Source organism: Neovison vison, chromosome 12, assembly GCF_020171115.1.
Source record: "Neovison vison isolate M4711 chromosome 12, ASM_NN_V1, whole genome shotgun sequence".
Classification (NCBI taxonomy): domain Eukaryota; kingdom Metazoa; phylum Chordata; class Mammalia; order Carnivora; family Mustelidae; genus Neogale; species Neogale vison.
In genome coordinates this window covers 64,432,514-64,445,749 of record NC_058102.1, presented here as the reverse complement: position 1 = coordinate 64,445,749, position 13,236 = coordinate 64,432,514, and the positions used below count along the sequence as shown (strand labels likewise).

The window sequence follows — 13,236 nt, the reverse complement described above, 5'->3', positions numbered from 1 at the left end:
ACATTATATCCAGTACCATCACCTGGAAAGTTTGAACCCATAATGTTCAACATCTCTTCGAGAGTCGTAAGCTCCATTGATGTAATTTATAGCACTCCTTTTCCAAATATGTAAATGGATACTGACTGAAAATTTTCCAGACCTCTGGGCTTTATGAATGAGAAATCATGAACACGGTACCTGGAGTATGGAGACCTGCGTTCCACTGCTACCTTTGCCAGTAACCCAGGCTCAGACTCCTACCAACACATAATAATGCCACTGTCTTCAGGGTTAGGCTATTTGACCTCAACTACTGCTTCATGTAGTTCTTCACTGGGGAAGATGTTGCCTACAAATCTCTTGCTTTTCAGAGAATTGTTCTATCTTCTTGGGGACCACCCTTTTAAGAGAGTCCAGTTTAAGGCAGAAAGTGAGGTATGTGAGGGCTCTCTCATTGGGGAAGATCTTGTTACATTGAATACACAGAACGGAAGTGGCATTGAGCCCTGAATTTTCAGAAAGCACTTAAGAGATCAATGAAGGCAATAAAAAAGAATTAGAATTATGCCTTTTGACCTAAATGGCCCAAAATGAGTAAGTCATATTATGGTTCTTGAAAGGTGACTTAAATGTATATTTCTTTCAGATCACTTGTGGAACTATGTATTACAAAATTTTTGGTACTTACCTTTCTTTCCCATAGTACACATTTATGTTCAATATTTTAGGTCATTCAAAATTTCTTGGGGGCTACCAAACAGTTTCCAACTCCAAAAGTAACAAAAGGCATCTGTCACCCATTTTGAAGTAACTGGGCCAGACGGTATGTATACATGGTTTAACACTTAAAAGAGCTTGAGCCTCCGAATCAGCAGTATTAGGTTCAAATCTTAGTTTTAACACTTCCTAGCTATTTTAGTGATCTTGGAGCAAGTTGCTGAATCTCTCTGAATTTCATTTATAAAATGGGTAAAACAATATAGGTTTTATATATAGGGACAGGTTTGTACAAGGAGCTAATATACTCAGAGCAGTCAGCAGAGAAGCCAGTATAGAACCAGCTTAATATTAGTTATTATTATCAGCAGATCAACTCTATAACCACCCTTCTGTTGGCGTGGAAAAGCCCCCATTGGCAGAAAATGTATATTTGGAAGCAGAAAAAAGGAAAGAAGAATAATTACTTTGATGCACTGATGAAAATTTCTAAGTGGTTTTTTTTTTTTTTAAATAATATGTATTTGACACAGAGAGAGAGACAGCGAGAGAAGGAACAGAAGCAGGGGGGTTGGGAGAGGGAGAAGCAGGCCTCCTGCTGAGCAGGGAGCCGGATGCAGGGCTCTGATCCCACAATGCTGAGATCATGACCTAAGTAAGCGGAAGGCAGATGCTTAATGACTGAGCCACCCAGGTGCCCCAATTTCTAAGTTTTCTGACTGACATCTGTTAAGGGGTATATATTTATGATGATAAATATTAGACTCTGAAAGGAAAAGCAGCAGCAATGTAAATGGTACTGTAACTGTTTTCCTTAATCCATACACACCACTTACTCCCTTTTGATGTGTTTGGTATCACAACAGCTTTCTCACATTTGGAACTAAACGAATCAATTATTCTAACACATTTAAGAAACATTTAAAGGATCACCTTCAGCTGGAAAATGGTAAGGGGTTCATTCCCTTCAGGTTATTAAAAATAGGGTATTAGCAGTACAAACACAAGAATACACAAATACTGCCACACATACATGTACCCCCAAGAAACTCCAAATACCACACTACCTACCTCAGAACAGTGTTTATCAAATTAAACCAACTCTTACCGTCACTTATTATATAGATAACTTACTATGTTTTCCTTTTCCCTGACTAACAGGAAAACACCTGACAAACACCTTAGGAAATAAGGAGGCAAGTACCAAAAATTTGCAAGTTTAGCAGTTCATCTAGAAAATAGAAACATCATGCTTTTAAGCCATCTTTCGAGAACCTTTCCATTACTTATTTAATATGGGCCTCTTAGGTCAAGACATCATTCTACCTCCTTTTTATTCCCCTCACTGATTCTCTAGTTACTTTCTGAAAATTCAGGTACCTCAATGCCACTTTCATCTTGTGTACCCAGTCTTTTACCTCAGGCTTCTTTGCCATAGCCTGGCTTTTTCCTTTCCATCTCTGAGCCACTTTTGTAAGATGATAGGTATTGTAGAATATTAAAAGAATATTTTCAGGTGAGAAAGGGGCAAATGATTCCAACCTGTCCAAGGTTCCTGGTTAGCGGTTAAGCATGAACTAAATTCCACAATTATTGATTTCCAATTTTAAGCTCTTTCTTTGCAACTTAACTGTATTTCCCCTTAATACCTTCGTATCCTTTCTTGTAAAATCCTCTTTTATTCCTCATTAATAAAACACTGTATTCACTCAAAATCAAGAATTCCCTTAAACCCAAAGAACTTTTTTTTTTTTTTAGGATTCTTTTAAATTCTAATCATATTCAGATATTTTCTGAATGGAATCATTTACCATAAAGAATGATAGGATTTATCTTCATTTTTAATTGTTTTGTAATTTTTTTATAATTTTTTTTAAAGATTTTATTTATTTGACAGAGAGAGATCACAAGTAGGCAGAGAGGCAGGCAGAGGGAGAGAGGAGGAAGCAGGCTCCCTGCTGAGCAGAGAGCCCGATGCGGGACTCGATCCCAGGACCCTGAGATCATGACCTGAGCCGAAGGCAGCGGCTTAACCCACTGAGCCACCCAGGCGCCCTGTTTTGTAATTTTTGAACTTGATACTTAAAAAGTACAAAAGTGGTGTTACGGGTTGAAATGTGTCCTTCCCTCACACACTCTCCCCTCCATGATATGTTGAAGTCTTTTAAACTCAATACCTATGAATGTTACCTTATTTGTTAACAGGGTCTTTGCACATGTAATCAAGTTAAGATAAGGTCACTAGGGTGGGCCCTAAGCCAGTAGGACTGGTGTCATCGTAAGAAAAAGGAAATTTGGTCTCAGATATGGAGGGATATGAAGACAGAGACAGAGACTGGAATTAGCACTACTAGAAGTCAAGGAATCCCGAGGCCAGCACAAGTTGAAGAAGCAAGTAAGGCTCCTCCTTTAGAGGTCTTGGAGGGAGAATGGCCCGGCCAACATCTCAATTTTGGACTTCCAGCTTCCAGAATTGTGAAAGAATAAATTTGATTTTTTAAAAAAGATTTTATTTATTTATTTGACAGAGATCGCAAGTAGGCAGAGAGGCAGGCAGAGAGAGAGGAGGAAGCAGGCTCCTTGCTGAGCAGAGAGCCTGATGCAGGGCTTGACCCCAGGATCCTGGGATCATGACCTAAGTCGAAGGCAGAGGCTTTAACCCACTGAGCCACCCAGGCGCCCCAAATTTCTGTTGTTTTAAAAGCCACCAAATTTGTAGTACTTTGTATAGCAGTTCTCGGAAACTAATACAGGCAGTGAAAATATAATTTTTAAAATTCTATTAGACAATATTAGCATTATATTTAAATAGTCATTTAAAGTGAAACAACCCCAAGTGTACATTACATTAAAAAGGAAAAAAATCTCTAGTCTTTGGATTTTTTACATGATGGAATTAAAAGTCAAATACTCATATTCCAAATGAACTGATTTGGCCTTTGAAGAAAGTGATCAGACTGATAAGATATTTAATGATTAAAATGCCCCATTAGAGCTGCACAGCACTGCACCCTTCACTTATCCCTTCACCCATTGCTCAAGTGAAGAAAGTGCTTGCTTACTTGTTATTAGTTGGTCCTGTTGCCAAGACATCAGACTGTAACTTTGGAAAGAACCCTTGCTCATATTTGCCTTGACCAATTTTCATATCAAGCAGATGTGGGTGGATTGCAGTGTGATCCATTTTCATTAGTCGCTGCTCAATTGATTGGGCTATAAATTAAATTTATAACAAATTAGAGGCATTTCACTGGCTAAACCTTAAAACAATGCTTCCTCCAGTCATGCACCAAGGAATTCATTCATTCTGACATTCTAAAATAGATTTTTATAAAAGCTCTTGAGAAATCAGTGTAATGTTAAGTATAAAAAGACTAATTTTAAGTGACTATTAGATGACGAGTTTTCATGGCATGTGCTGCCTCTGTCAAAAGCTGGGCAGCAGGGTTAAAAATCTATAGACTGAAACAAGTTTCCTTTCAGTGGGATATTCAGTATTTTAATACATCAATATTTCAATGGTAAATATTTAAGAAAAATATTTTCTTAATGAAAATATGGTTCTAAGTACATTTAAGAAAATGATGGCAAACAAAATGTTGGCCTTGAACTGGAAGACAGGGAAGGAAACCAAGCACAGTAGCCTTATATTACTTTACTTCTTTGTACAAAGACCCATTAAATATCCATAGTTCTCCATTTGTAAACACAAGCAATGGTGTAAAGTTTATTACTTCATTTTTAGCAACAGTCACATTCTCATTAGTAGGAGTCATTTAGGAGTGTTTATTAGATCAAGAGGGGTAATGCAGAGAACTGTAAAATAAGCAGGCATTTAGAAAATGTCCAGAGGATAAGAAACTGACTTCTGAAGAATAAATTAGGCTGAAGTTAAAAGATAAGAACTACTTATTACATTTCTATTTTAAACCATTTAAAGTTAAGAGGATATCTCAAAGACCCAAGAAAGAGCAAACTATTTCTGTAGTAGAAAATCTGATCTTAAATGGTTTTATGAATTGAGTTTTCAAGAGAAAATATATTTATGAAGCAAGACTAGGTTTTTAATCCTTTGCCTTCAGATTACTAAAAGGAGAGAACAAGCAGTAATTGTTGTGGTGTCATAAACAGAACACACTCTGGGAACTGCTAATCTTGGGATTTAAAAGAAGTAAAGAGGTATTTTTATAAGTATTTCATGGAACCAGTTTATTTTGCCCACTTCAGTATCAGCAGATTGAGTGCTGCTGGTTATTCCCTATACATAGTCTTAAAAACTTTCTTTTTGAGTGGAGAGGGGTCCGTCCATGACATATTCCACACCTGTCAAATGAACATGCTTAATACCATCTTCTGTGAGATTCATGCTTCACCTAAGCCAGTTCTTTGTGCTTGATGACAGCATTAAGGGATGTTTTTGCAGATGCCACTATTACCCTCTATGGCTTAAACTTCACAATATTAGATACCTACTTCAAACTTCCCTACTTTTTCCTTTATAATTCACATGAATTTATTCAAAAACTTCTTCAATTTCATTTTATTTTTAATGTATAACTTGCAACTTCTCTTAAAACATAGTCCATATGGTCTATATTGGGTGAAAGAAAGCCATGTTTTAATGTAAAATGGTATTTAATTTTCAATGATGCCCTCTGGCTTTCCACAACACTATCTATAATCTCCATGCTTCCTAATATTTATAAAACACTTAATTAACAGATGATTCAGGCAAAATAAAGCTTAGATTCATGGCACGGAATCGTCTGAAGTCCCTGCCAATTTTATGTTCCATGAAATACTACAAAATTCCATTTCTGCCAATGAATGCTTCTGTTTTTATGAAAGGGGGGAAAAAAGTAGCTTCAGTTTTTTCTGCTGGATTTAAAATGACAGAGAAATCCATCTGATATTGAATTATTCTTCTTTAGTCAGGAAGCTTTTTAAAAACAAAAAGCATGATTCAAAATAAGTTACTCTGGGGTTTTTACTAAAGATTGCCATAGGGAGCATAATGCAATGTTACTTTTCAGTAATTATACCACCAGTGAATACTGAACATTCAGAAATTATTAAATGCCTGCTTTGAGAGGTCATGGGCCTGTTAGATTTTCAAGGGTTTGTGCCAATACTCATTTTATGTGATTGGTAAGAAAAAAAGAAAAACTCTGCATTACTATCAACTTGTCTTTCTGCACAGAAATCATGAGGTTCTGGTGCCACAGTATCAACAGTAGATAGCCTCTGCCTAAAGAGTTCACCTGCAAATCAAAATTCCTTTTAGTTAGAGGCAAAACAAAAATAAAAGCAAGATAACAAAGGACAAAAAACAATAAAAATCTATACAAAACAACAAAATGCCAATCTCTATAGTTTTTGTTGTGGGGGGTGGGTGGGAAGAGGATAATTTTACCTAATGAAAGAAATAACTGCACCATTTATGGGGAATAGACACAGTTACAGCCAGTTGCCTTTTACTTAAAAAAAAAAAAAGTCTTTGATAAATTAGGTTCCTGGGAGACTAAGCTTTAGCTTAATCTCATTTTCATATGTTAAATCTATAATGGTATATTTTCAAGAGTATTATATAATTTCTGTGATGACAGTGGGAATGTCAAACTTTTTGAGAGGCTGACAGAAAATCTATTTTAACTGAAAAGATTTTCAGGAAGCACACAAATAAAGGAATCAGTGCTTAGCTCCATTAAAAAAATTGTCAGGAAGGGAGGAATGAAATTTTCTTAACAAAGCATTATCTTATTCACACGGCTATTAAAGCACTGAAAGTCATACTATTCTCTGAATAGGCATAGACAATTTCATTCATTCCACTTTCTCACTTCCAGAAACACAGAGGTAACTGCCACTTCCTGAAGGGGCTCCAAGATCTACCCTCGTATGTGGGAATACAACAGTATGATGTTTCAGTGAGTTATCAAAGGGACCTTTTAAGACTATATAAAGACATCATTTACATATTTCTTTCCTTGAATATGTTATAACTACAGCATCACCACTCCTGTGACTGATCTATTTAAATAAAGTGAGAAAGGCAAGCATGGAAACAGAGCAATAAATTCTTTCCTGCCTCTTTTTTCCTCCAGAGGAAAACTTGCTCAAATAGCTTCTGTATTAGAAAGGTGAAAAAAATGAAAAAAAAAAAAAGAGGAGTGGCACTCAGGTGATGGTTTTTTCTGGCAAAGAAAGTGTTAGTAACAAGGTATAAACATATAAAATTGGGTGGATTGGTACACTTCACATTTTTTAAAAAAGATCTTATTTATTAAATTACTTGTTAGAGCACAAGCAGGGGGAGCGACAGGCAGAGGGAGAAGCAGGCTCCCTGCTGAGCAAGGAGCCCAATGTGGGCCTCGATCCAGGACCCTGGCATTATGATCTGAGCTGAAGGCAGACACTTAACCGACTGAGCCACCCAGGCATCCTACTTCAAATGTTTCTTTACTAAATACATTTAATTTAATGTTTAATGTGGTATTAAGGCTCTAGGTGCTAGAATTGGTCAAATCTAAGTTCAAATCATGCTCCATCAATCACTAGCTATGCAATCATAAGCATGTTACCTAACCTCTCAGCTTTCTCAACTGTAAAATGAGGACACAAATAAGACAGGAAGTAAATGTGCCTATTCTCCCCCATTGTTAAGATAAAATGCAAAATACATGTAAAACATGTGATCCGATGTTTGGCACATAGTAAGTACTTGGTAAATACTGGCTATTAATATGATTATTTGTTTAATGAACTATATAAATTACTGCCAGACAAGACTGGTCAAGACTCATGATCCTCTAAGGGAAAAACTACGTCAGAGTTGGAAAAACTCTAATTTGAGTACAAGAATCTAGAGATTTAATTTCAGTAAGTGAAACTATTAAAAATTAATGGCACCACTAAAAAGCAAATATACTGTCAAGTAAATTAGGCAACATCTCAGATTTATTACTTTAAATTAATACTTATCTTTCCTTTAATGAAGAGAAAAGAAGTGAGAAGTAAAAAGGCAACATAAGCAGCAAGAAAAATTTTTATTTTTTCAATTAACGCAATAAAAGAGAATAAGACAAAATTCACAGAAACCTTATGGTTATATTCCATTCAATTTGTTACTGCTTCTCCCCCCCTTCTTTCTTTCTTCTTTGGAGTATAAAGAGCAGAGGGAGAGAGAAAGAATCTCCATGCCCAGCATGGAGCCAGACAACGAGGTTCAATCTCAAGAACCTAAGATCATGACCTAGCTGAAATCAAGAGTTGGATGCCTATCTAAGCCATCTAGGCACCCCTGTTTTTTCTAAGATCAGAGGAACGTCACATAAGAATGGAATGGATATTCACTCACGGAAACACAACTACAGAAAGCACCTGATACAGTATAAAGGATTAGCCATGAAGTCTAAAACTGAAAATTAACTTTTGGTTTATAAGGCTAATAATGTGTAAAAAGAAACAATCATGGATTTTAATTTTAAAAGGCATGACAAATGTACCTGCTTCTTTTAAAGTGCTGCATTTCTGATAAATAGATGTCCTCAAGGTGGGCGCCCTTACATTATACAGTCTCATCTTCTCAATCCGAGAGTCAAAGACCCGAAGCAAAGAATCCTTCTCTTCCCACTGAGACATAATTTTATTATCAATAAAGGTGGCAAACATCTGTGTTTCAATGAAGCGTGAAAGAAATGGCAGGTAAGGCTCAGGCTGGTCAGAGAGAAAGGAAGCCTGTAATGAGATAATTAGAAATTATTAGTGCAAAGTGACTATCTTAGTATTTTGTGATAAATCTGAAAATTTGCTGGTGATGTCTTTTTTTAAAAAATTATGTAACATGCAAAACTGATGCTAGATATTTAAAAATCTCAAAAAAATCCTTTCTTCTAAATTCATGGAATTTAGGTTGCTTAGGCCTTTAGCTTGATCCTTTCAAAATTGATTTACATTCTGGTACTCGTGATCATTAGGTAGAAAAGAGGGTATCACTAATGAAAGATGGCGGATCAGTTTCTACAATATCGTCAATCATCCTCTTCACTTACCAGGAATTTTTGACCCCTTTCCCAGTGAGCTGTGATTTTTTTTCTGCTCACTATTCCTAGCCTATGCAGTATACCTTTGAGTCATAAGGCACTGATGTGATCAATGGATACAACTGAGATAAATAAGCAAGAACCTTACAAAAATCATGGAATTTATGCTTATGAGTGAAATCTTTGTCAATTAGATGTTTTTCTAGGTCCCCAACACAGTTTGAGACTGATGGATAAGTGCTAATTCAAGATCAAACTCCTTCCAGACCTGTGCTGATTAAAGAGTTTGGGCCTTAACAACTAAAAAAAAGGTATTGCCTGAAAAACCATCCAAAGCAAGCTGAGCCTTTGGAAAACATGTACAACCAGCTGCATGTTCCTTTTACCAGCTGCCGGGTGCATGGAATGGTTCAGTAAACAGTGATCAGTTCCTAATTCAAAGTGTTTGTTTTTCTGTGGTTCTTCAGGTCCACGCGTTATAGGAATTCTAGTCACAGTCTGATATTAGCTGAAATTTGGAAGTAAATTACTATTTTAGCTGGTGGGTTGATTCTGTTCTTCACTCTTTTGAGTAGGTGCAGTGTGGCAGAAACTAGAAGGCGAAAGACGTAAGGGTAAGTTCTGACACAAGATTAGTCTCCTTAATACTCACTGGGCTAGCATATGTATTTTTCATTCTAAAACGTAGGAAGCCTTTAAAAAAGTTCCTTATAGAAACTCACTTATTTAATCTAAGTGTCTCCACAATTCAGATGTATTTACATAAATCCAAATAGCCAGCTAAAGGTTCACAGTAGTCTCTAAAAATCAATTCGCCTCTTCAAAAGGTATTTTATAGATAAATACCAATTTTACTTTTTCTAGAGCAAACACCTTCCACCCTCCCCTTAAATGGGCCAAATATCTGACTTTTGATATTCAGACCCTCATGGACTACAACACTTCAGTCAGCAAAGACTTGGCTTGGAGGACTAGTATGATAGTCCTGTACATTTTCCTAGTGAAAAATGAAATGATTACAAGCCTTCTGGAATCCACATGAAATTTTCATTTCTCTAGTGGTTATATAAAAAGAATTCCATTTATAGTCTGAAGCTACATAAAGATTAAGAAGGAAGAGAGTACCAGCGCTCAATTTAGATAAGAATTTGAATTGCCCCAAGGATAAATCATGAGTACACACAGATTAGTTTTGAGTAAGGTAGGAAAAAAAAATGGTTAAGCTTAATAAGAAAGGAAAACCTAGAAGCGGGAATACATTTGGAGAAGTGAAGGCTTCTTAATTAAAGAAGTTTTCTCAAATATAAAATGCATCAGAACTTCCTTTGAATATAGAAACTTCAACTCAAAAAATGTCTGATGCAATCAGAAAATAATCTTTACAAAAAAAATCTTTACCCACCTTTACAAAAAAAGTTTATGAATATTTACTTGTCAGAGACTCCATAATTGTAGATCAGCCTCTTAGAATACATTAGCCCCTCTGAGGTCTTTCATGATACAAAGCTACCATCCAGCAAAAACCCGTAAGGCATTTTAATAGCAGTATGATAATGCCCTGTCACTCACAGAGGAAAGGACTGCAATACACCCTGACCTGAAGAGTTAATGCACTCCTCTAAGTCTTTTGTCTGGAAAACAAAAACAAAAACAAGCCAAAAAACTGGTGGATATGATCAGAGAATCTGCCAAAAGACTCTATAGTAAACCTTAGAAAGAAGCTTCAACTTCAGCAGGACAATGGGAAGCCAGTGTCATTTTCTGTCTCCCTTTCCCACAAACTTTGGAACAGAATCTTAAAGTCATAAAATCTAATTCATTCACTTTTTCTCTCTTTTGATCCTAAGATGAGGTAAAACTGTCTTCTGAAACTAAACTGGACAAGTTGAGATGTCATCATAGGATGAAGACAAAATATAAGAATAAGTTTTTAAGGGGAAGGGAGAGAGGAAAAAATCTGTGGTTAAAAAAATTAACAAAACCAGTAAGACAGCCCACCAAGAGCCATAAAAAGGGAAAGGAAGTGGTTTTTTTTTTTACTTTGTCAAAGTTCTGCATTTGTTCTCGGTTGGTCAGCCAGGATTCCATGTCCTGGGCAGTCTGAATCACAAACGCTTCATAATCTGCAAACATCTGTGTAAAGCGGTTAGCAAAGACCTCACGGAGTTGCACATTGAGCTGGTAGTCCCTTAGTTCTGCCTCTTCACACTGCAGTTTTAAATCCTTTTCTTTTTCACTCAGTGTGGCAGAGAGGTCCATTTTTTCCACAGTCACACCGGTCCGCTTGGCCAGAGCTTGGAGGCGGGCTATGGTTTCATTGCCCTTCAGTAACTCATACATGCTGATGTTGTTAGTGGAGACATTACCATTCTTCTTGTCATTAACCAAGTCCTTCAGAACCAGATTCTTCAGTTTTGTGGCACTCTCACTGCAATGGAGGCTACCCTCAGGAGGGATCCCAAATTGAAGAAGCACTTCAGAGAGTTCCTGGATAAAATCCATCTTATTGGGGAACTGTGGAAATTCTTCAGGCAGTTCAATAAAATGGTTGTCAATATCCACAAAACACAAATTAGCCTGAAAGAAAAAGTAATACAAAGGTTTTAAAATAACATTTTTAAAAAAACATTTTATTTATTTATTTGACAGAGAGAGATCACAAGTAGGCAGAGATGCAGGCAGAAAGAGAGAGAGGAGGAAGCAGGCTCCCTGCTGAGCAGGGAGCCCGATGCGGGACTCGATCCCAGGACCCTGAGATCATGACCTGAGCTGAAGGCAGCGGCTTAACCCACTGAGCCACCCAGGCACCCTAAAATAACATTTTTATATCCTAAAATATTCTTGCCAACTATGAGAAACAAAATCATAGATTACATGTTACCTTTTTTTAAATTGAGATATAACTGATATATAACATTTTGCTTCAGGTATGTGATTCAATATATATTATGAAATGATCACCACAGTAAGTCTAGTTAACATCCACCACCACACATAATCACAATTATTTTTTTATGACAAAAACTTTTAAGACCTTACAATGCCTTTTATGTTAGCTTTCTGAAGGCTAAGAATTTTTATTCTTTAAAAATAAATTTCTTGGGCGCCTGGGTGGCTTGGTGGGTTAAGCCGCTGCCTTCGGCTCAGGTCATGATCTCAGGGTCCTGGGATCGAGTCCCGCATCGGGCTCTCTGCTCAGCAGGGAGCCTGCTTCCTTCTCTCTCTCTCTCTGCCTGCCTTTCTGCCTACTTGTGATCTCTCTCTGTCAAATAAATAAATAAAATCTTTAAAAAAAAAAATTTCTTTTTCCACCATTTTTTCCCTATGTGAGTAATTATTCCATACCATAATTAATAAAAATGGGTAATTTTCTCTGGGTCTTAGCAATGTGTTATCATCTGGACATGATTCTGTAATATATGACATCTCTCTGGCATTCCTAAATGAGTAAAGGTGTACAGAGTTGTAATAACTTAGAAATAGAAGGCACTAGGTAAAATGAGCACTGGTTGAATCCAGTCAGAACTTTCTATGCCATTCCACTGCTCTGACACCATTTGTAATTTAGAATTAACAATAATTGCTAAATTTTAGCAGTTGTAGTCCCCTCAAATGGGATGAAACTGGCAAAAAATCCAATTCACAGAATATCCACAAATTTCCACCCTATCCAAAATTAGCTTCAACCTCTTAGCAAAACCATTTCAGAAGTTATTAGACAAACAGCAGGAGGCAGAGAATGATAGAGATAAGTGCTTAGACAATTACAAATGATTACTCCTTGAATAATTAAGAGTTGATTCTGGAGATATTTTTGAGTTGAAAAAAGACAAAATAGAAATCAGAGGAAAATTTTTTTGAGTTTGCTTACACTATAGATTGTGAATTTATATAGAATAAAAGGACTTTTAAATATTTTCTAAGTAGTTAATGGACAATTCAAGGAGCCAAGTACATGTATGAAATTCTCATTATCCCTCAGGTGTGTGATTATAGTAGACTCCAAAATAACACTTTACTTTTCCTGTTCATACTCTCTTAACCAGAAAAAGGCTGTCAGTGTAAAGGAAGACTGTGCTCATGGACTGTGGGAGGATGGGAAGCCAAAGGTATAGCCCATCACATAAAGTTGACCCTGACTACATTAGTGGCTGGACACAGGGCAAAGGGTAAAAGTTAACCAATAGAATAGGAAGTTTCACTTCGAGTTTCCCCTTCTCTCCCACAACCCTGCCACCCAGGTCAGCCAGGAGACAATTCACACTGCCCTTTGATCCTGTGTGGCAACATAAGGTGAAAAGAGGAGAGCAAACTGTTGGGTTTTTATTTTTCTCTTTTGATCCCTGCTCTTTATGTCAGATGCTAATGCACAGAAAGTACAAATTTCTGTATTTAGCTCAATCAAAACTCCGTATTTCCCCCCCATCTATAAACAGAGAATCAACAATGCTTCTTCTCAAGCCTGAAGTGATTTCTGAATCCAACTCTTTTAATT

General features: G+C 36.7%; 1 protein-coding gene across 5 annotated transcripts in view; it reads right to left on the bottom strand.

The window, feature by feature from the left end:
• Positions 1-13,236, bottom strand: part of DENND5B (DENN domain containing 5B) — a 201,861-nt gene that overhangs the window by 59,901 nt on the left and 128,724 nt on the right. For all 5 annotated transcript variants that reach the window (XM_044228352.1, XM_044228353.1, XM_044228357.1 and 2 more), the window contains 3 exons: positions 10,782-11,318; positions 8,205-8,436; positions 3,762-3,912 (listed from right to left, as the gene is read on the bottom strand). In XM_044228352.1, coding sequence (XP_044084287.1) covers positions 3,762-3,912; positions 8,205-8,436; positions 10,782-11,318 — 920 coding nt within the window. The remainder of the gene's footprint in view (positions 1-3,761; positions 3,913-8,204; positions 8,437-10,781; positions 11,319-13,236) is intronic.